Below are 22,522 nucleotides of genomic sequence, written 5' to 3' on the forward strand. Positions count from 1 at the left end.
AATGGTCAAAAACACTAAATTTGAAAATAGAGTTATTCTTGTTCACACGTATTTTGTAGAAAATGTCACAATCTTGTTAGGCAGGCTATTATGCAATATAGACCTGTATATTCTTTTTCTTTTTTTTTTTTTTTTTTCTTTTTTTTTTTTTTTTTTTTTTTTTCAAAATGTTGAATTACATTCTTTCAAAAAAAAAATAAAAAAATGTTGAATTACATAAATAATATTTCTGTTTCATATTTTTTTGCAACTGTTGTCAAAAATAGATGTTACACATTATTTGCAATTAATGTTTTTTTCTTTTTTTAGATTGTCATTTCTTTCTATATCTCTCCTCATCACATGCATTCCTATTTTTCTTACACTGAGGGTCTATTCTTTTTAGCTTATTTTCAGTTCAGCTCAGCTCCAATAAGTTGAGTTAAGTTTAGTTCTTATCTTAATTTTTCTCTCTCATAAAATATTCAATTCAATTCAACTCCAATAAATTCAATTCAGTTCAATTCAGCTCAGTGCAGTTCAATCGATCAGAGCAAGTCCTAACAAACAATTTTACTAAGGAGTCCGTGCACCTTTAAAATTGCAAAAAATGTGAAACAGAGATAGTATTTATTTTTGGTTAATGGTGATAAAATGAACAAAGTTATTAAAATTCTTGCAAGGCAATAACGAACTTGGAAATCTTGAAACTCATAAAGCAAAAAATTAATCTATTACTACCAAAGTACCAATTAGTGAAAATCTTGTATTTTTTTTCAAGCACTGATATGTACAAGATGGATGAAGTTGTTCCTTAATTCATTGTTTAAGGGAAGAATAATTAGTGAACAAAAAAAAAATACAATTTGCATAGAAGCAAAAATCAGATCTACAAAATATCCTAATTTAAATTTTGCAAAACGACAGTAGCTGTCGACGAAAGGAGCTCGCTTCACTCCGAGTCGCTATCCATCGTTCCCATGCCCATAGCCTTTAGTCCTCTTGGTCTCTGTTTCATAACGAAGCAATTCAATCAGCATCAAGACAGATAGATTATATCATTGAATATTTGGATTACAAACGAGTACATCATAGCAAGGATAACAACCAATCATCCAAAAATACAATCAGAAAGTAAGATTGAGTTTCAGTGTCAGTACATCGAAGTATTGACTAACCCAAAAACAATCCCCTATAGTTGTAACTGAGCAGCCCGATTAACATAGATTTAGTTACAACAAGTTAACACCCAATACAAAACTAACAATCAGAAGGCAAGATCGAGTTTCAGTCCCAGTACATTGAAGTATCAACTAACCCAAAAAAGGTCCCCTATTAGTTGTAATTGGGAACATAGTTTCAGTTCGAGATTGTGCCAAGTTTATAACAGTGATAAACGAATAGCAGCATGTTCCAATTCAATTCCCAACTCTAAATTAATCTCGATGATGTTACACCCTATTAGTCCTTCAATCTCTAAAACACACTCTTGATAAACAAACTACAGTTTTATAAGCATATATCACAGTTACAAACTTGACTGCCCGAGTTTCCCTATTTCCGTAGTTCTTAAACCTACAATACTTGCTCATACGCACAAATTCCACGAGTGTGGAGCACAAAGTCGCACACATATCATCTAATTGAAGGTACTCTGTATTTGAAAAAAAAAATTACTTGTAAAAACGATTTACAAAAGAGCAAAAATGATAGAATAGTTGAAATATTACCTTCTTGGGAGTCTTCTTTTCTCTAACTTCATACCTCTCTTGGCACATATCAGACAACCATGCTCCTGGACTCACCAACTGCCATTCCAAATACCACCAAATCAGCCTAACTCAAACTTATTTTTACAAATTTCATACACCAAATCAAGTTACGGCACCTCCAATACAAACAAGACGGCTACTACTGGTGTGGCGTGTCACGTATAAGAATTCACACAATCTCGAAAAAATATAACCAAAATCATTTCCACAAATTATATCGAATTAAATAAATCATAAAATCCCCTCAAAAAATTGATACCACAGTATTAATTCAATCAAAATTTAAAAAAAAAAAATTAAAAAAATAAAATTGAAAGATTGATATGTTTGAACTTACAAGTAAAGTACGTTGAACCAATTTAGCCCTCTTTTTAGGTCTTTGAGGAAGTTTACAACCTTTCATGGCAAGAAAATCTTCTTCCTTCTCTTTACTTGATAAACTAATAAACAACTTCGGCCATATCAAACCCCCTTTATCTTGCGCCGTAATCCCAAACCCATTTCCTTCCGCCATTATTATCGACTTCCCATTTTCTCTCTCGTCTCCAATCGTTGACCCTCTAGTCGTATAATACCTCTCTTCTTTCTCCGGCGACTTTAGATGTCCCGACGCATCCAAACCCCTTTAACAAAAGCCCAATAAGAACACAAATTAATGAAAATTTTGAAACACTAGATAAAACCCATCAATCCAATTATCATCTAATGTGGTACACATATATTTTCCGATAATATTGATTATCTCATATCTCTAACAGTATCATTACCTGTGATTGTGATTATGGTTGGTGCTTGTATTGTTTGTTGTGGTGCATCTGAGGGGCGAAAAAGAAGGGTCACCGGCGGAGTCTGTAACGATGCGAGATGTGATTTTCTGGCGGATTCCGCCGGTGGATTTTGATGAGAAATTTGGGATTTTAACACGAACACATCTAAGTCTTTTCCCCCACTGTAACACAAATTCTGGCTCCGTCGATTTAATCTGATTCTTCTCTTCTCTTCTTTCCATGAATTGTATAGATTTTCTGCAATAATTTCAATGTTAATGAAAATGAAAAACAATCATAGTCGCATAAATTAAATTAGATTCAAGAAAACAATATGTTGTACTTACCTTAAGATCTAGTATTGTAGATGAATTTATAGAGTTGAAATTACTCAAAACAATCTACTGTTTGAATATGAGAGTTTTAGCAGTATGATGTTGTTGTTTATGAGGTTTTTTGGGGTGGTTTTGGTGTTGTTTTTGTGGGTTTTTTCACCTTTGATTTTCAAGCTTCTCATATCTTTCTTTCTACCTTCCTCTCCTTTTAGGTGTTACTCCGTAATAAAATAGAGAGAAATGTTTGTCTAGAGAGTATGAATGTATGTATGAAAGGCAAAAAGGGCAAGAAATTAAAGACGTTTCCTTCACACACCGTCATTCGGGCCTTATTAAGGCACACATCTTGGGATGTATTACTGGGCCCTCTCCTTTGATCAAATGCTTAGATGGGGCTAAAATTGGCCAAGATTTTAGATACATATATGCTAGAGTCATTAGAGAATATCTTGGTATCTAATACAAGTAGCTTTGAGTCTTACAAAACTCTAATAATACTAATTGGTATTATCATAATATCAAAATACATTTTTATCATCTTGGTACTATGACAATACCAATGAGAGTCATTTAGGGGTCATCTAGGACTTGAATTATTAGAGCCCAAATTGGTAAAATTAAAGGTGAGCATGGGACGGGTATCCGTACCGTTAGTACTAACGGTTTGGGTACTCGATAACAAAAATCACTAAAAGTGATATCCATAAACTGAATCAATAAGTTCGGATACCCGGACTTCGGGTGTCCGGATCTTCGGATCGGTTATCGGGTACCCAATAACATAATCCAATATTGATAATTAAACTTAATAATGTAGTTATTATGATATCATTTAACACTAATTAACAAAAATACCATATGATCTTGAGCAAATTATTAATAATATAACTAATCATTGATATTATAAGGTGATTATGAAGTAAAGTAAAATGCTTATCAGATCGGATCGGGTAACTGTTAATTTTAAAACAATACCCAATAACCATACCCGATAATAAATTATCAAAACGGGTACCCGAATCGTTATGGTTATCGGATCGGGTACCCTAATTTTCTGAATGGTTACCATCTGGTTTTCGATTTTTCAGGTAGTTTTGCTTAGCCCTAGGTAAAATTTACCCGTATTTGAATTCTAAGTCGGATTATTAAACTCATATTAAAACTACTCCCTATGTTTTTAATTGCTACAGTCTAACCAAAAATTATGTTAATATACAACTTTGACTATTACCGATTATGAAATCAAAGCATCCGTTTTGATTGATTAAATCGATCTTCACTATAGTACTTTATAAAATAATAATAATAATAATAATAATAATAATAATAATAATAATAATAATAATAATAATAAAACTATAGTTATCAAATCACATCTATTATTCCGTTCTTTTCTATATGTTTTGTGTTTTGTTTAACAGGAGTTCTCTAATAAGAAAATTCAAAATAAGAAAATCATTTGAGAATGGAAGGAGTATCTTAATAGTGAAAATAAGTCAAACAATAGCAGTTAATCCTCTATCCCTAAATAAATATAAAAGTGAATAGAAAAAAAGAACATAATTAAATTTAATAATTGATAAAATAAGAAGATAATGGGGGTATCGAACACTTGTCTAGACAATATGAATTGGAGGGAAAGAGATGATCTCCTCTCAACCCTTGCTTCTAACCTTTTACTTCTCATTCCACGAACCTAGACAACTCAATGAATTTAGAACAGTCCTTAGTGATTGTCATATCGTACATCTTGATATCTAAGAACTCATCATCAGCCTTTAGCTTTGTAAGGATGGTAGAATTTATCCTTCACTTGTTCCTAAAACACTCTCCGGCCAAAATTAGGCAAAGCCCTCACAATTTGTTCATTTTGTTGCTACCACAACAAGTGTTGAGACTCCTCCAAAAGCTTCTCTTGGAAGCCTCTTTACAGATGTCACATCAACATAACTAACTCCCATCATTTAAGGGGATCAGTTACACCACCTGCCACCTCAACTTTGGAGTATTTGTTTTATTTCAAGCAAGTTGTTGTAATTAATGCTTGTATAAATATTCTTCCTTCTTCATTATTAATCTTTAATCTATTCTTACACAAATTACAGAACCTTCTCTCTTTCTCTCTCTTATTTCTCTCTCTAAATCCTTTAATGGAGTTTTGATTCTTTGCTCTAGTTTCCGCCATTATTGTTCAAGCTAGCTCAATTTACAAAACTTAACATGGTATTAGAGCCTGCATAGCTCACTGCGTTCTCCTACTCATCGTTCTTCAGTGTTTCAGCTCTACAAATTTGTGAGATTCTTTTTCGATCGATCGATTTTTCGTTCTTCACTCTTCTTTGATCAGCTTTTCAATTCTTCAATTCTGATTCATTTGCTGCACTTGTTCTTGATTTGATTCAAATTTTTTTGTTCGATTGCTGTGATTTCGATTGATTGTTTCCTCAATTGCTTGAGCTAAAATTTCGTACTAGAAGCATTTCGTAGTTCAATTCTATACCTAAAAATGGAAAACAGAACATCAGATGCCTCTCAGTATCCTACCTCTCCTTATTACATTCATCACTCTGATAATCCTGGAATGAAGTTAGTGTTTGAGAAATTTGATGGAAATGGATACAGTGATTGGAAACGGTCTATGCTTATTAGTTTGTCAGTTAAGAATAAACTAGGCTTTGTTGATAGCTCAATTGGAAAACCTTCAGCTGATCCTACATTGCTTAAGGCATGGGTAAGATGCAATAGCATGATCATTTCGTGGATTTTGGGAGTATTAGATCATGATTTGGCTAGGAGTGTGTTGTATTTTGAAACTGTTAGGGAAATTTGGATGAATCTTGAAGAGAGATATGGAGCTTCGTCTGGTACAATTCTATATGCTATTGAACAGGCTATTAATGAGATCAAACAAGGTGTAGATAGTGTTTCCACCTTCTATACCAAGATTAAAAGGCTTTGGGTTCAGCTTGATGATGTAGATCCTCTGCCTCTATGTCAATGTGCTAATTGCAACTACAATATTGCACAATGATTGCTGAAATCTCAGCAGCTGAAACGTCTTGTACAATTTTTGATGAAGTTGAATGATGGTTTTGAAGTTGTTAGGGGCAGTATTTTGTTGATGCAACCTCTACCTTTTTTGTCTCATGCTTATAGACTGCTTATGCAAGAAGAGAAACATAGGCAGTTGAACAAGGATAACAAAATGCCTGAATCTGGTGATGCTATGACACTTGCTTTCAATAGAAACAGATCACATGACAAATGGAACAATCATGGAGGTTCTAGTTACAACATATCACAGTTCAATTCTTCTTAGAGAGTACATAGCGAAGGTTCTTTTAGAGAATCTGGAATTTTTGATAAGAGAGGTATCAACTACTATTGTGACCACTGAAAGATGCCAGGTCATAGTATGCATAGATGTTATAAACTTCATGGCTACCCTCCTCATTTCAAGAATGATGACAAGAATAAGAGAATTGCAGCAGTGACCACTAACTCAGTTGAGTCTAAGCTTGATTATACCCTTGATGATCAAGGAAGGATGGTGATTGGATCAAATCATACACAACATGTTCTGAACATGATGAATAAGCAGAAGCAGACTGCATACAACACAGATGCAACAAGTTCTTCCAATTCTGGAAAGACAGCTAATGTTGCAGGTAAATTTTGTCTATTATCCTCTAAAATCAATAGTTGGATAATAGACAGTGGGGCCATGATAAAGGTTTGTTCATAACATGAAATGAGTTTCTTGGAGATGAAAGTTTTATCACTATTTCAGATGGCAGAAAAGTGCATATCACTCATAAGGGAAATGTTCAGTTAACTAAGAACATTATTCTGGAAGGTGTTCTATATATTGAAGATTTTAAGTTCAACCTGATATCTATGCCTAAGATTTGTGGTGATTTGAACTGTGCTGCTACTTTTACTAATGATACATGTGTGCTTCAGAGTTCTTCAATGAAGCCAATTGTTCTTGGTAAACTGAAGAGAGGTCTGTACTACCTTGAAGATCAGATCATCAAGGAACTTGTTCAACAACAATCTAAGAATAAAGTAGTTGTATCTTCCTCAAGCTCTTTAGAGGATGTGAATAATACAAAGCTCTGGCATATCAGATTTGGACACTTGCCTATTGAGCAACTTGAGTATGTCTCCTCTTTCCCTTTTGTTCATAATAAACCTTGCTTGGGTGGTGATTTTGTCAAATACGTCCAACTACAAGACATACTAGGAAATCTTTTCATTCTAATGTTATAAAAAGTTATGTTCCCTTCAAATTGTTACATCTTGACATTTGGGCCCCTATAAAGAAATAATTTAACTCATACAGGTTATAGGATTTTTTGTTACAATTGTTGATGATTTTACTAGAATGACTTGGGTGTTCTTTATGAAGAATAAGTCTGATGTTACATCAATTTTCTCAAACTTTATGTCTTTTGTTGAAAACCAATTTAGCAAATCTGTGAAGTGTGTAAGGTGTGATAATGCTCAGGAACTTTGTGAGGGAGATATGAAAATTTTTCTTCTTAATAAGGGTATTGAACACCAGAGAAGTTGTCCTAATACTCCCCAGCAAAATGGGATAGTTGAGAGGAAACATAAACATCTTGTAAAGACCTCTAGAGCACTCTATTTTCAATCTAAACTCCCGGTTACTTTATGGAATGAATGTGTATTATGTGCAGCACATCTCATTAATTGAATGCGTTTAAAGGTGTTAATGAATAAAAGTCCTTTTGAGAAGCTATTTCAAACTCCTCCTAATCTTAATCATTTGAGAGTTTTTGGGTGTTTATGTTATGTTTCAACAAACAAAAAAGGGAGAAGTAAATTTGACCCAAAAGCTGATGTACATATTTTCATTGGGTATAGTCCTGGTCATAAAGGTTATAAGGTCTTAAACATGGACGCCTTTAGAGTACATGTTTCAAGAGATGTTGTCTTTAAAGAACAACACTTCCCTTTTCATTTCTACTCCTCCCAAACACATTCCACATTAAACACAGTCACACCACTTTTCTTTCCATATGTTACTGAATTTTCTCCATGGTATGATCATCCTGTTCTTGATTTATTTGACATTGATGATCATACAACCTATTCACTACCACATTCTTCTTCTCCATCAAACTTCTCACTTATTTCTTTTCCTTCTCTCTATTCCTCAGTCTCCACTCCTGATCTCACTTCTTCTTATTCTTCTTTTACTGAATCCAATTCCACCTCTCATTCTATCAATCCACCTCCTCCACATACTCCTCATCCTTCTCATCCCATACATGATCCGCAAAGATCAGACAGACCCAGATATCCACCAAAATATCTGGAAAGATATTGCTGTAATACTACACCAGTTACCCCACGTTGGTGCAATCTCATTTAGTTTTCTGAATTCCCAGCCTTTTATCAAGCTTTTATAGCTCAAATTGAATCCCTTATTGAGCCTGTCACCTATAAAGAATTATCGCTGATCCTAGATGGGTTACTGCAATGCACAAAGAAATACAAGCCTTGGAACAGAACATAACATGGATTTTGGTGGATCTTCCAGTGGGTAAAAAGGTTATAGGCTGTAAATGGGTGTTCAAAATCAAGCTAAAAGTTGATGGTACAATAAAGAGTTTTAAAGCCAGACTTGTTGCTAAGGGTTTCAATCAAAGTCATGGCATAAATTTCACTGAAACTTTCAGTCTAGTGGTTAAAATGGCCACTGTTAGATGTGTAGCTCTTGCAGCATCTAAAGGTTGGTTTTTGTTCCCACTTGATATCAATAATGCTTTTCTCCATGGAGAATTGCATGAAGAAGTATATATGCAAGTCCTTGAAGGTTATCCTAATCCAGATCACAAGGTTTGCAGGTTGATCAAATCACTTTATGGTCTGAAACAGGCATCCAGATAGTGGTATGCTAAGCTTGTCAGTGAGCTTCACGTCTTGGGTTTTAAGTAGTCCAAGAATGACTACTCTTTGTTCTTCAGATGGAATTCTAGTTTATTGACTTTGGCTGCTGTCTATGTGGATGATATCATCCTAACTGGTGATGATTCTGATGGTATAAAGCAGCTTTATCTTGACAAGGCTTTCAGTATTAAGACCTTGGTCAACTAAGTTACTTTCTTGGTTTGGAGATTAGCTATCTTCCTGAAGGCATTACTCTCTCACAGAAGAAATTTACTAAGGAGTTGTTGGCTGACAGTGGCATTCCTCACTTTAAGCCTACCGTCACTTCTCTTCCATTGCATCTCAAGTTGAATGCTATTGATGGTGAACTGTTCAGTGATCCAAGTTTCTATAGGTGTATGGTGGGCAAGCTGAATTTCCTCACCAACACTCGTCCTGATCTTACTTTCATAGTTCAGCATTTAATCCAGTATATGCAAGCACCCAGAGTTCCTCACTATAAAGCTTTACTTCATGTCCTTAACTATTTGGCTGGTACAATTGGTCAAGGGATCCTCCTTCCTGGCTCTAAACAACTCACTCTTCAAGCATTTTCAGATTCAGACTGGGGGGCTTGTCAAGATTCAAGAAGGTCCATATTAGTTTATATCAAGCTGTTAGGGAATTCCCCTATCAGCCGGAAATCAAAGAAGCAAGACACTGTGTCTAAGAGTTTAGCTGAAGCTGAATATCGTGCTATGTCCAATGCTGCCGGTGAAGTTGATTGGCTAGTTCATTTCCTTGAGGAACTTGGTGTCACAAATTTTAAGCCTGTTACTCTTCATTGTGACAACCAAAGTTCTATTCATATAGCCAAGAATCCTGTCCAACATGAACGAACAAAGCATATAGAGATCGATGTTCATTTCACACGAGACAAGGTGTTGGAGGGGCTGATTGAAATTGCTTGTTTGCCTACTCATGCGCAACTGGCTGATGTATTCACAAAGATCTTGCCATCTTCCCACTTTGCTGAGTTGTTATCCAAGCTAGGCATGTTTCCATCCATTTCTAGCTTGCGGGAGGATGTTGAGACTCCTCCAGAAGCTTCTCTTAAAAGCCTCTTTATAGATGCCACATCAGCGTAATTAACTCCCGTAATTTAAGGGAATCAGTTACACCAACTGCCAGCCCAGCTTTAGAGTATTTGTTTTATTTCAAGCAAGTTGATGTAATTAATGCTTATATAAATACTCTTCCTTCTTCATTATTAATCTTTAATCTATTATTACACAAATTACAGAAACCTTCTCTCTTTCTCTTTCTAAATCCTTTAATGGAGTTTTAATTCTTTGCTCTAGTTTTCGCCATTATTGTTCAAGCTAGCTCAATTTACAGAACTTAACAACAAGTTTGCTTCATCTTTCAGGTGATAAACTACGCTATTCACCTTAGATTCATTAAGACAAGCTACAACTACAATCAACTTGTCAAACTCTCTTACTCAGTTATCTATGATGGTATGATCATGTTCTCCTTGTAGGTAAGAGGTTTGCTTTGGGCAATCTTCCTGATAGGGTTAGGGACCACGACCCTTTTCAGCTAATTGTTGAGCCATAACTGCTAATTGCCTCATAATTTCATTAGGATCATTGTTATTGTTGTTTCTTCATGTCATCCTAGTTCTCTTGAAAAATAAATGGGTCACTATTAGGTCGGTCACACTCACTTGTAACTAAATAACAAAACCAACCAGCTTTAATCAAGTATACATGCAATTGTTTCGAATTATAGTTTGAGGTAACTACTCGTTTACTCTTACTAATAGTTCTAATACATTATATTGATTATCAAGAAACCATTGCATTCATAAAATACACAATAAAAATATGGGGGAGCCCCAGTTTCTCTTCTTGAGAAACATTTATTGTTTCTCAAATGGCAAGAATTGTAAATAAAAACAACATTATTAATTTATATTTATTTTTTCGTTACTAACTCACTCCTCTCCCTCATTTCCTTCTTTCTCCCGCTTCCCTCTTCTACCGCTTATCAATAGGATAATGACAGAATCATTACCCAGATTAGACAACAACCCATTACCACAGCATAGACCAATCCCAACCCACCATCTCGACAGCCATTTCCGGCAATTTCTTCTGGCGGTTTCATCGCCGAATTCTACGAAAACCCTAAGAAATAGTGGAGAAAGAAAGGGCATTGTTACCCTAGAGAGTATGTGTTTTTTTAACCTCAAAAGCTGCTTCAATGGTGGAGAGAAAGGTACTTCAATGGAGGAGAGAAGCTGCTTCAATGGTACAACCAAAAATGTCAGTAATTGTGCAAAAGGAGAAAAAATTTAGAAAATTATTTTTTATCCCTATTTTACTAGCAAAAAAGACAAGTTTATCCCTATAACAAACGCTCCTTGCTTCTGAAGAAGAGAAACTTGGAATTACCCTAAAAATATTCCTTGTTGATACCATCCAAGAGGAAAGGAAAAGAAATGACATGGATTGAATTTGGGATGAAAAATGAAATAACAAGGAAAAAAAAATGAAAAAAGTGGTACTCTATTTTTTCAAAGGAAAAAATAATTTTGAATATCCCAAATGTAGCTTTGATACTTATTAAACTCAATCAACAATAATTTTAGTAAATCCATAAATATAAATAAACAATGAAATTAAAGAACCACTCTTAAAATCAAACTATGACTCAATGGTTCACATTATCAATCTTGTTAGAAATTAAATTTTATCTCCCTAGATCATACTTGGGATCATTATCCACATCTTCCTCTAAATCAGACTCATGCTCATCAATATTTTTCATCTAACTCATCAGATTCCACATTCACTATCTCAGGAGGATCTGGACTATATTAGGAACTTCTAGACACGAACTATCTTCTAGGTCATTATCTTACTTCATAGGATCTTCTTGACTATCATTAGTAGTATCTTTTTCAGACTCGAACATAGGCTCTTGATCATTTGGAGGTTGATAAGCATATTGATTTGGATGTCGTGGAACATTTTGTTGTGGGAAGTTATGACCGAAATTGTGATTTGGAGAAGGGAAATCAGCATACTAAGGATTATTTTGAATAAACTTCTTATAAGAAATATAGCGATACAAGTATCTCCAATCGCCCCATTGGATACTAAAGTCTTTATATTAAGTGTAACTAGCATTTTGGCCGTTCGATGCACGGGTTGTTACTTAGGTTATTTTTATTCGTAGATATATTTTTCAATAATTGAAACTTTTGATATAAAATACGAAATAATTGTTTCATGACCATTGAGGTAAATGAAGTTCATTATTCAAACTTAAAACAAAGAGAGAGTGAGGGTGGAATTGTGGAAGAAGAGGAAAGGATTTAGTTACGTATGTATACATGAATATTGTAGGATATGAAATGACATATTGGTTTTAAGTTATATTTTAAGTTTAGGAGATGAAAATAATATTTTTATTGTATTTCATATGTTTATTAATACTAGGGCAGCCCTTGAATCCCTTTTTACTTTCTTCTCCTTTTCACTGTAGTCAGTTTGATTTCCTTTCTTTCTAGTACATCTAATTCGGCACAATCATATATTAATTTCAATAGTTTCAATGTCCTTTAAACACAATTATGTGTAAGTCGTTTATTTTGACCTTTACAAAATATAGAAAGAAAAACTCCCACATAAAGCAATAACCTTTCGTTGTCTAATGACTACTGTTGTCATGTAATAAAATCATAACTTCCATTAACTTAAATATAGAAAATTTTAAACTTTATTATTCCATTCTTCATTTAATTTCTAATTAACTGATGGATCTTTAGAAAAATTACAAAATTACACTTGGGAGTAAGAAGGTAAAAAAACATTTTGAGGGGTATAATAGTCCGTGCACTATTCATAAGAATAATCTCCCACTTACACTTGGGAGTAAGAAGGTAAAAAAATATTTTGAGGGATATAATAGTCCGTGCACTACTCACAAGAACAATTTTCCACTTACACTTGGGAGTAAGAAGGTAAAAAAACATTTTAAGGGGTATAATAGTCCGTGCACTATTTATAAGACCAATCTCTCACTTTCTATAAGGTAGGGATGTACTAATTAGTTCAACTTTAATTTATTATGGTGAAAATAAAGCACTTCATTTTCTTACTTTATTTTGCAAGTTATAGAATGCATAAAGACCTTAGCTTTATTTTATTTTAAGTGATATTAAAAAGTAAACAAAGATTAGGAGATGTGACATGTGACATAGGATTGATTTGTGGTTTGTGTTTTTAAATAAGTATAAATAAATAAATATAGATTAGGGACTTTGCTAGGCAAATGGAGGTCTTGGAAACGACTCTACAAATTACGGACTTTTGAAAGCTAAGAAGATGTAAGTAGCAAATCAATTCAAATGTCGTGTGATCAATATATTGTGTAATAGATGTGAATAATTTATAGGAAAAATTGTCTTGAATAATCCTAACTTTGACCGATTTTCTTTCAATAATCCAAACTTTTGATTATTTTATCACAATTCCAACTTTTGGGTGTTTTGGTTAACAATTTGTCAACAACCTATTATACTAGGTTATCGAGACCCATGTCAAATCACAATTGATAAAAAAAAAAAAAAGGAAACCAGGGAGCCACCGATCCAACCACCGCTGGTGGCCAACCCTTCCTTTCCCCCAACCCCCGAAAATCAAGGAGTCGATTTTGAGGGTGGTGGATGGAAGGGGGTGATTTCGGGGGTTGAAAAAGGGAGAAGGGTTGTTATACAAAGTAACGAAGGGAATGGGGAAAACGTGGGTTATGGGTTAGGGTGATCGGGCATTTTTCCATGTGAGGGAAGGGAGGGGGGAGGTTTCGGGGGTAGGGCAGGGGTTTTTCTAGTGGGGGAAGGGAGGGGAGGGGGTGGAGCCAAGGTTATTCAGTGAGGTAAAAGGGAAGCTAATTAGGGGAGGGGTGAGGCTAGGAGCCTGGGAAGGGTTTTTTTCAAAAAAATTGTTTTAAATTTTTTGACTAATTAACTTGCAACGCGTGACATTTTTTTTAAAAAAAAAAAAATAACCCTTGAATAAGGTCATTAGGGTTGTTAAAAGATAATGCACCCCTAAGTTAGGATTATTCCTCAATAATCAAAAGTTAAGATTATTTAAAGAAAATCGTCAAAGTTGGGAGTTTTAAAACCAATTTTTCCTAATTTATAACTAAAATTATAAAGATCTTAGAATTTTCATTCTTTATTATTTCAAGTGCACGACTATCAAAGGACATTCCCTTCGTTAGTTGCCCCCTCTTCTCTCTTTTCTCTCTTCTCTCTCCTCTTCTTTATTAGGGTTTTAGTTTTCTTGATTGTTTAGGTCGAAAATAGTATAGTCTTATTTTCATTAGACTAAATCTGATCCTTTTACTTTAATTTAATTTAAGTTTTTTTGCCTTTTGTTTTGTTTTGCTTTAATTTGTTCTTTCCATTTGTGAGAGTTTGTCCCAATTTTATGGGATTTTGATATAACTATGGATGAGAATTTTATTTTTAGGTTTCTAATACCGTAATAATTTAGAAGATGATTTTGATTCATACGGGTCCGATTTAGGGTTTAATATCAACTCTACGATAAAAAATATCGGCGCAGATTGTGAAAGTCTTTATTTGAAAAGATGCATTAAACATCGAAAAACACTGTTCGTGTCAAGCTTGAAGCGGTAGAGTGTGAAAATATGCCAATTATGATTTTGATTTTAAAAGTTATATAATTTTTTCTAGTTGTTTTACAAATCTATATTATTATTATTATTATTATTATTATTATTATTATATATGTCGTATGACTACTCATTAATTATAATAATTTTTCTTCCCATTTTAAAAAAAGGTGCACGAATATCACAATCACATTTGTTGTGCATGTAGAATTAAGAACAAGGGTTAGGCCAGCAAATTAACAATTGGAGTTATATAAATGTACAATTTATTATTCATTTGTCACATTAAGAAGCTGGTAAATTGGGGAAAACGCTTAGCGTATAGGCCCTATATTAGGCATGTAAATAGGATGACGATATTTTTGTAAATAATGGAAACTTGAGGGTGGAAAATTATGGCAAGAAGTATCACTATATGCTTAATACTACACAAAAAGTACTATTAAGACAACTTATTTTTTAATGGTACATTATACATGTATAATAATACACAAAAATGTACCACTGTACTATTAAAAGAGTGAAAATATACCACCGAATCCTATATTGACTTCCTATTTACATGTCAAATACATAGACCTTATACGCCTAGATGCACTCAAATTGGATGATTGAAATTGTCAACAACCTACGTCTTACGGTCTTACCAGCCTATATATAATTTTTTAATTTTTTTATTTGGTGAAGAAGGACCAACCTGTATATAATTGTGTGTTACCGATAGTACGAGTAGTATTGAATACAATCTAGGTAACACATACACTTTAATATATTATAGAAAAAATACATTATCAATTATTAATTTATAACATACGTAGTATTTTTTTTACATACCAAGCTAAGCTTGGTTTAGTGGTATGAATTATACCTTATAATTTTGAGGTTAGGCACTTTAAGGGAGGGATTTCTTACCCCCCCCCCCCAACTCTCAAAGTGTCTGATCCGCAAATACCGAATTAAAAAACTCGTGAGGGTTGAGATTTGATCAAGGTTCTTATCCTTACCGTTTAAAATAAATAAAAAAAAACATTTTTTTTTACATGAATACGAAAGATAGTGCTTAGTCTTATTGATTTTCAGGATTTTTACCATTTAAAATTCCAGGACCTATAAGGCAAACACCCATAAAAAAGACTATTGCATTTGGAAGGATAACAACATCCATGAGAAAAGAAACAAACATGACCCTCTTTTTTTGCATTTAGCCGCAACAATGCCAATCATCATCAACATTATTGCAACCAAAAGCAAAATTTCCTTAACATTTTTCTTTTTTTTTCAACAGTTTTTTGGGTGTGTTTTTTCTTTTTTTCTTATTAATATTTAATAATATAATGTTATTATCAAATAAAATAAATTAAATCACTATTAAAATAGTTTTCTAAAGCAATGTCTTAAAGATCAAGCGAATCACCAATTTTCTCGGCATACAATGATTAGAATAAACAAGATTTAATTACTATTTCAATGGATATGAATCCTCTAAAAAAAAGCTATTTAAATGGATATTTTTTACCTGGTGTTCTAGAAGATAAAAAAAAAAAATTATGAATTGACTACTTTAATTACTACTTGTATATTTCTTGAAATCCTATATATATTAGGCTTTTTCCCTATTATTTAAACCAAACTAGTGTATGTCTTGCTAATACACAGGATATTGACACGTATTATAGAAAAATAAAAAGATTTACGAATAAATTATACAATAACTAATAATTTTTCTTAAAAAAAATATTTTGTGGGAATAATATATTCATATATACATCCTATAAGATATGTTGGTGGTCGTATTAACACATTATCACCATATGTGCCTTTAAAAAATATGATTTTAAATTTTGCAATACAATATAAACCAATTAGGCAAATTTATTTATTTATTTATTTATTTTTATTTTTTATTTTTTTTTTTGTTTAGAGAGCGTCAAGGGCGGCTAATGAGAATTCATCTCATGATCTCCTGGAATCAAGAGAAACACACTAACCACTTGCGTTACTCCTCACTCTCATTAGGCAAAAAAAAAAATGTAATGACACGTACAATCGTATATGTATACAACTAGCTTAAGACCCATGCCAAGCACGGTAAGTCTATTTTTTTTTTTAAGATTTGATAAAACATACAAATCAAATATATAGAAATTATAATGTCATAATGTACATTAATAGGCAAAGCAACAAATTATCTAAAAAATGAATTTTTTAGTCTGCCTAAACTCGAGAATTTTTCAGGCGGGGCTTGATCAGGTCTAGTGGCCATATTAGTGAATACTTATTTATAAATACGTTTTTAATAAGCATAAAAAATAATCAATCGAATAGCAAACTAAAATATCCAATAAAATTATTAGCAAAAGTGCAAACATACACAAAATTACAAATATCACATTTATATCTAAGAAATCATTTGTTAAACACAACATTTATTTTATAGCTATACTATACTCTATAAATCAATTTGTGATAATATGTACGTATAGTAGTAAAATTTCATAAACATAATTGTAATTAACTTGAATATATAGTTATATTGAATTGAAATTGAAATAAAATATTAGCTAGAGGTATTTGAAAAAAAAAATATTAAGTGATGTTTTAAAGAAACTTCTTTAATATCTATTATATGAATCAATTTATTATAACTGTTTTTTGGCAAAATCTAATAATACTCCATTTAAAAAATAGTTAAAAAGGAGTTGAAATAATTAATTTTTTTTTGAAAGAAGTTGAAATAATTATTTAGATAAATGTATATTAGTATATAGAATAACTAGGTTAAGTCCCATGCCATGCACGATTATAATTAAACTTTACAACAAAAATTATAAAGAATAGTTTTTTTTTTATTTTTTATTTTTTGAGTGGTATAAAGAATAGTTGTTCCAAAAAAAAATATTTATGACAAAATAACTTGAATTTTAATTTATACCAAATGCGTAAAGGTTATTATTTTGAATTTTATAAAAAATTAATTTAGTAATAGAAATTTAGAAGCTATTAGGTTTTATATGATAAAATGAAAATATAAGCTTAGGTTAGTACCCGTATATGTCTTCAAAAAAAAAAAAAAAAACAAGAATAAGGTTAGTACCCGTATACGAACTCATATACATACATTTGTCCTTATATTTTTGTTGACACACTTTGACCGGCATTAAATGAAAATTTAGTTGATTTTATATTACTTTAGGATAATTAGTATTCCGTAAATCCGTAATCAACTTTTTAAAAATATATTTATAGTGAGTAGTAGCGGTTTTTATTTTAATTTTAATAATCACATTGCATAAAATGTGTAGAGTAATTAGATTGAAGTTTTCAATATATGTTGAGTTAAAATATTTTACACTATTCATGTGTCATCATTTACTTAACTTATTTTACCAATATACAATATAAATATGATCATAAATTATGTTGTTGGATTTGTCATATTGTCTGCTTTTATATATATATATATATATATATATATATATATATATATATATATATATATATATATATATATATATATATATATATATATATATATATATATATATATATATATATTATCATAATTTTTAATAATCTCTAATTAAAGATGTTGATTATTAAAGTTGTGTCTTGGCAAATGTGCAAATCCAATTCTAGCCTATAAAAAACGGAGGGAGTATAATATAATAAAATAATTTTGTTCAGTTGTTTGTATAAACGTTATGTATAATTTTAAGATTCATACAAATTACACTACCAAAATAATTTTTCTATTTTTAATTAAAATAAATTTTATTGTCAAATGATTAATGTTGGAGGAAAAAATTGATACTCCTTATTATATATTATAATAATCTTGGACAATGATATATTTCAATACCTTATTTTTAATCTATGTTAGTATATTTGTAACTAAAAGATTAATAGTATATAGAATATATGTTAAAAAAAATTAATTGAGTATGATTGGATTAGATAGGTTGCCAAAATAGAAATAAGTATTATTATTGTAGCTTATAAAATGAAAGTCATTAAAATTTGGCAAAAAAAAAAAAAAAAAAAAGTGCATAAAGGAGGGAAAATTATTAATGACATCGTGACAAGTGTCATTTTAGGTTCACTTTTCGTATAGGTTAATTGATTATGATCACCAAATAAAAAGGAATATATATTTGTCATAAAGATAATGTAAAAGATTTGGAATGATATTATTATAGAATCAAATATTAACAAAAAAAAAAAAAGTTAAAAAGGGAAGGAGAGTTTTGGAGGGAAAAACAGCAAAAAGATATGACACGTGTCACTTCCGGTGTCTGTTTTAGTATTATGTTATTGATAGTAGATAAAACACGCAACTTTCATATATTTTTTCCACTTGGAATCTTGAGAGATTTAATGGAAAATGGAATAATCTAGTATTTTCACAATATTTAGTAAGGAGTAATTCAAAACATAGTCGTGCGATCTTATATTATTAAATTCGTCAGGACTTCAAATTTTTCAAATAAATATTCCTCTTATTTTTTTGTTTTGTTTTGTTTATTATTATTATTATTATTATTATTATTATTATTTAAAAAAAACCTACAAAGTCAATCAATTTACAAGAAATTGGTGGGGAGCCGAGATACAATCTGGGCCCCCACCCCTCTAGCTATAGCGAACCCGATCCTGCCGAAAATGTGAGCAGCTGCACGAGCACCAATATCCTGAGTCTTACCGAACGCCTGAACCCCCTTCAGCAACGCAACAACATCCTTCTCTAATTCCCCCAACGAAGAAAAGGAGAAAGGAAGAAAACCATAGCCAATAGCCCTGCAACACACCCCATACTTGTCCCGCTTCCGCTGAGCCGCCGCAGACATAACACGACTGGGAACGAAGTCAGACAACCCCGATTGTGTCAAAAGTGAAGACCCCGTCAAGTCAACACGTACATCAAGGCCTCTATCCCAGGAATAAAGCAACACATCTGCTGGACGAAGAGCCCCGTCGTTCCCTCCAGTCAACCCAACGTTAACCTCTTTTCGAGCAGAAATCCCAGACCGAAAACAAATATCAACAAGGGTGTATTATTATTATTATTATTATTATTATTATTATTATTATTATTATTATTATTTTGGTATTATATAGCTTTTGAGATAGTTACAATATTTGATTTTGAAAACTACGAAAAGATTAAATGGACAAAAAAACCTTGGTGTTAAGGGCCTGTTCTCTTCATATTATTTTTAGTTCAGTTCAGTTCAGCTCTAATAAGTTCAGTTCAGTTCAGTTCAATTTTTAATTTCCTTTTCTTATAAAATGTTCATTTCAGCTCCAATAAGTTTAGTTCAGTTCAATTTAGTCAATCAAAACATGCCCTTAGACTGGATAAAATATATGGAAATTAAAATTCTAAATGTCAAGCATGAGAATTTATCAAATCAATGATTTGCAAAACAATAACTAAGTTCACTTTGATATGTAACATGCTTATAGAACCATCAAATTACTCGTCTCCTACAATTCTAATGAATAATGGCTCTTCAATCCTCTTTTGGGTTGATATTTGGTGTGCTGCTACCAATCTTATTGCTGTGTTAAATTTTGATCCTGATCTAATCCCGAATATTGATATTACTGTGTATATGTTTATTCGAGATGATAATTCTTGGGATGTTCCTGTTCTTCATTTTGTTCTTCCTAATGATTTAGTACAAACCATTCGCGGGATCCCTCTTCCCCTATTCCCTATCAACCTTGTTGGGGTCTCTCTAAAGATGGGCAGTTTCTGTTAAAACTGCTACATGGTTGGCTCATGACCTCCCTACTTCTTCCTCTAAATGGGAATTTCACTGGTTATGGAGATTGGATATCCCGCCTAAGATTAAAATCTTTTTATGGCAACTCTTCCATAATAGCCTTCCTACTAGACACACTTTCGCCTCTAGAAATATTGATATTCCTTCTCTTTGTGCTTTTTGTAATGTTCACCCTGAGTCTCAACAACATTTATTCCTTCATTGCCCTTTTGCTTCTGCACTATGGTTTTCTACCTCCGTTTGTCACTGGATTGGGGTTCTTCACCCCTCTTCTCAACTCCTAGATTTTTTCTGTACAATCAAACTTCACTCTTCTCATCTTCTCCCTAAGGTTGCTATACTTTTTTGGAGTATTTGGAAATGTCGTAATGTAGTTATCTTTAAGAGCTCTTCGCCTAGCATCAATGCAGTCTATATTCGTGCTTTCTCTCTTTATAAGGAATAGCAAGCTCGTTCTTTATTGGACTCTATTTACCAACCTGATAATTTGCCCCACCTCCAGCCTCTTCATCCGACTTCCACTACAGTTACTTGGTCTCCCCCTCCGTTCGGATACTGTAAACTTAATTTTGATGGCTCTGTTACTCTTAATTCAGCTTCAGCTGGAGTATTGCTTCGGGATCATTTAGGGAATCATATTGCTAGTTGTTCTTACAACTTGGGTTTTTGTCCAGCTTATCTTGTCGAAGCTATTGCCCTCCGTAATGGTCTTCTTTTGGTCCGACACCATAACATTTCACATATTTTCATTGAAGGGAATAATTTAACTGTCATTAATATTTTGTAGGGCCATTTTAGCTGTCCTTGGAAGCTTCACCTCTTGATGTCAAATATCTAGACAATTTTGGAATCTTTCCAGGCTTTCAAGTCTCAACATATTTTTAGAGAAGGAAATTGAGCTGCAGACTATGTTGCTTCTCTTGGTTACTCTACTCCGACTCATCAAGATATCGACCCTTTTATGGATAGCAAGTTTTCTTATTTTTTACTCCGTGATAAATTAGGTCACGGTCTTGTGAGAAGAAGATCCTAATTTTCCCCTTGTACTTTACTTTATAAAAAAAATAAATAAATAAAAAATTAAAAAAAAAAAAAGAATTTTCATGATTAGATGTTTTATTTTTATTTATTTTTTTTTTTTGGAAAATTTGACTTTTGCTATCATTAAAATACACTACTTTAACTTTTGCTACCCATCTAAATTTTTATTTTACTATACTACACTAAAAAGAAAAAAATCATAGGCTTTGCTACCACTTAACAGATCGAATAGTTAATATTTCCGTTAATAGAGCCAGCCACCCTCGCTGCTAGCCCCCCTCCCCCCACCTTGTGCCGGATGTCGACGCTTAAATGATCCATCCCCCGGCGCCGGCAACACCCACCCCTTCTCCTTTTCCCACCCACTCGATGTGTGTTGTGTTATCGCTTGGGTGTTCCTTTATTCTCTGTTTCGACGCTGTGCACTGCTTGTTCATGGGTTTCAATGGGGATATTTTCGGTGATCACATGGTGTCGTGTGCCGGTATGGTGGGTATTAAACAACGACATAATGTTGTTCGGGATACTTTTGTTGATATTTGTTACCGATCTAGGATTTCAGTTAGAAAGGAGGTTGATATTGGGTTGTCAAGAGGGAACGACGAGGCCTTTAGACCTGTAGATGTGTTACTTTATTCCTAGGATCGTGGTCATGATGCCTGTGTTGATTTGACAGGGTCTTCTCCTTTGACACAGTGTGGGCTCATCGGAAGCGGATCAAGTATGAATCTAGTTGGCGAGTAATTGAATATGGATTCCTTCCCTTCTCCTTTTCTTCACTCAGAGAATTAGATAAGGAGGCAGTTGCGTTGCTGAAGAGGGTTCAGAAGTTCTCGACGACTCAGGACATCGAGGCTCATGCTGCTACTCATATTTTTACTAGGTAGACTTTTCTATAGTTAGAGGAATGGGGGCCCAGATTGTATCTTGGCTTCCTACTAATTTTTTGTAGGTTTTATGACTTTATCTGTTTTTGAGATAAAAATAACAATAAGAATAATAAGAACAATAACAATAACAATAACAATAAGAACAATAACAATAATAAGAACAATAACAATAACAATAACAATAACAATAACAATAACAATAACTGTGAACGGTTTACAAGTTCCTTAAAAACTTGTTGGCGACTCCCTACTTTTCTTTGTCCTTAATCGTGCCCCTAATTGTATAAATTCAATTCCCACTCCCTAGTGGAGTAGCCAAATTGTAGGCCCTGGGGAGGA

The 22,522-nt window shown here is 32.8% G+C and overlaps 2 protein-coding genes across 2 annotated transcripts; one reads left to right on the forward strand and one right to left on the reverse strand.

Annotated features, from left to right (window-relative positions):
- Positions 1-731: 731 nt before the first annotated feature.
- Positions 732-3,153, reverse strand: LOC145582255 (uncharacterized). The gene is made up of 5 exons (XM_081639266.1): positions 2,866-3,153; positions 2,519-2,776; positions 2,089-2,374; positions 1,710-1,787; positions 732-988 (listed from the first exon to the last, which is right to left on the reverse strand). The coding sequence occupies exons 2-5, from the start codon at positions 2,758-2,760 to the stop codon at positions 932-934; spliced, it is 663 nt and encodes a 220-aa protein (XP_081495392.1). The 5' UTR covers positions 2,761-2,776; positions 2,866-3,153; the 3' UTR covers positions 732-931.
- A 2,206-nt stretch (positions 3,154-5,359) lies between these two features.
- LOC145581199 (uncharacterized) lies at positions 5,360-6,172 on the forward strand. Its single transcript, XM_081638251.1, has 2 exons — positions 5,360-5,812; positions 5,900-6,172. Exons 1-2 carry the CDS (start codon positions 5,360-5,362, stop codon positions 6,170-6,172), a joined length of 726 nt encoding a protein of 241 aa, XP_081494377.1.
- The last annotated feature ends 16,350 nt before the right edge of the window (positions 6,173-22,522 follow it).

The sequence above is a fragment of the Chenopodium album genome, chromosome 15 (genome assembly GCF_948465745.1).
Source record: "Chenopodium album chromosome 15, dcCheAlbu1.1, whole genome shotgun sequence".
Lineage (NCBI taxonomy): Eukaryota > Viridiplantae > Streptophyta > Magnoliopsida > Caryophyllales > Amaranthaceae > Chenopodium > Chenopodium album.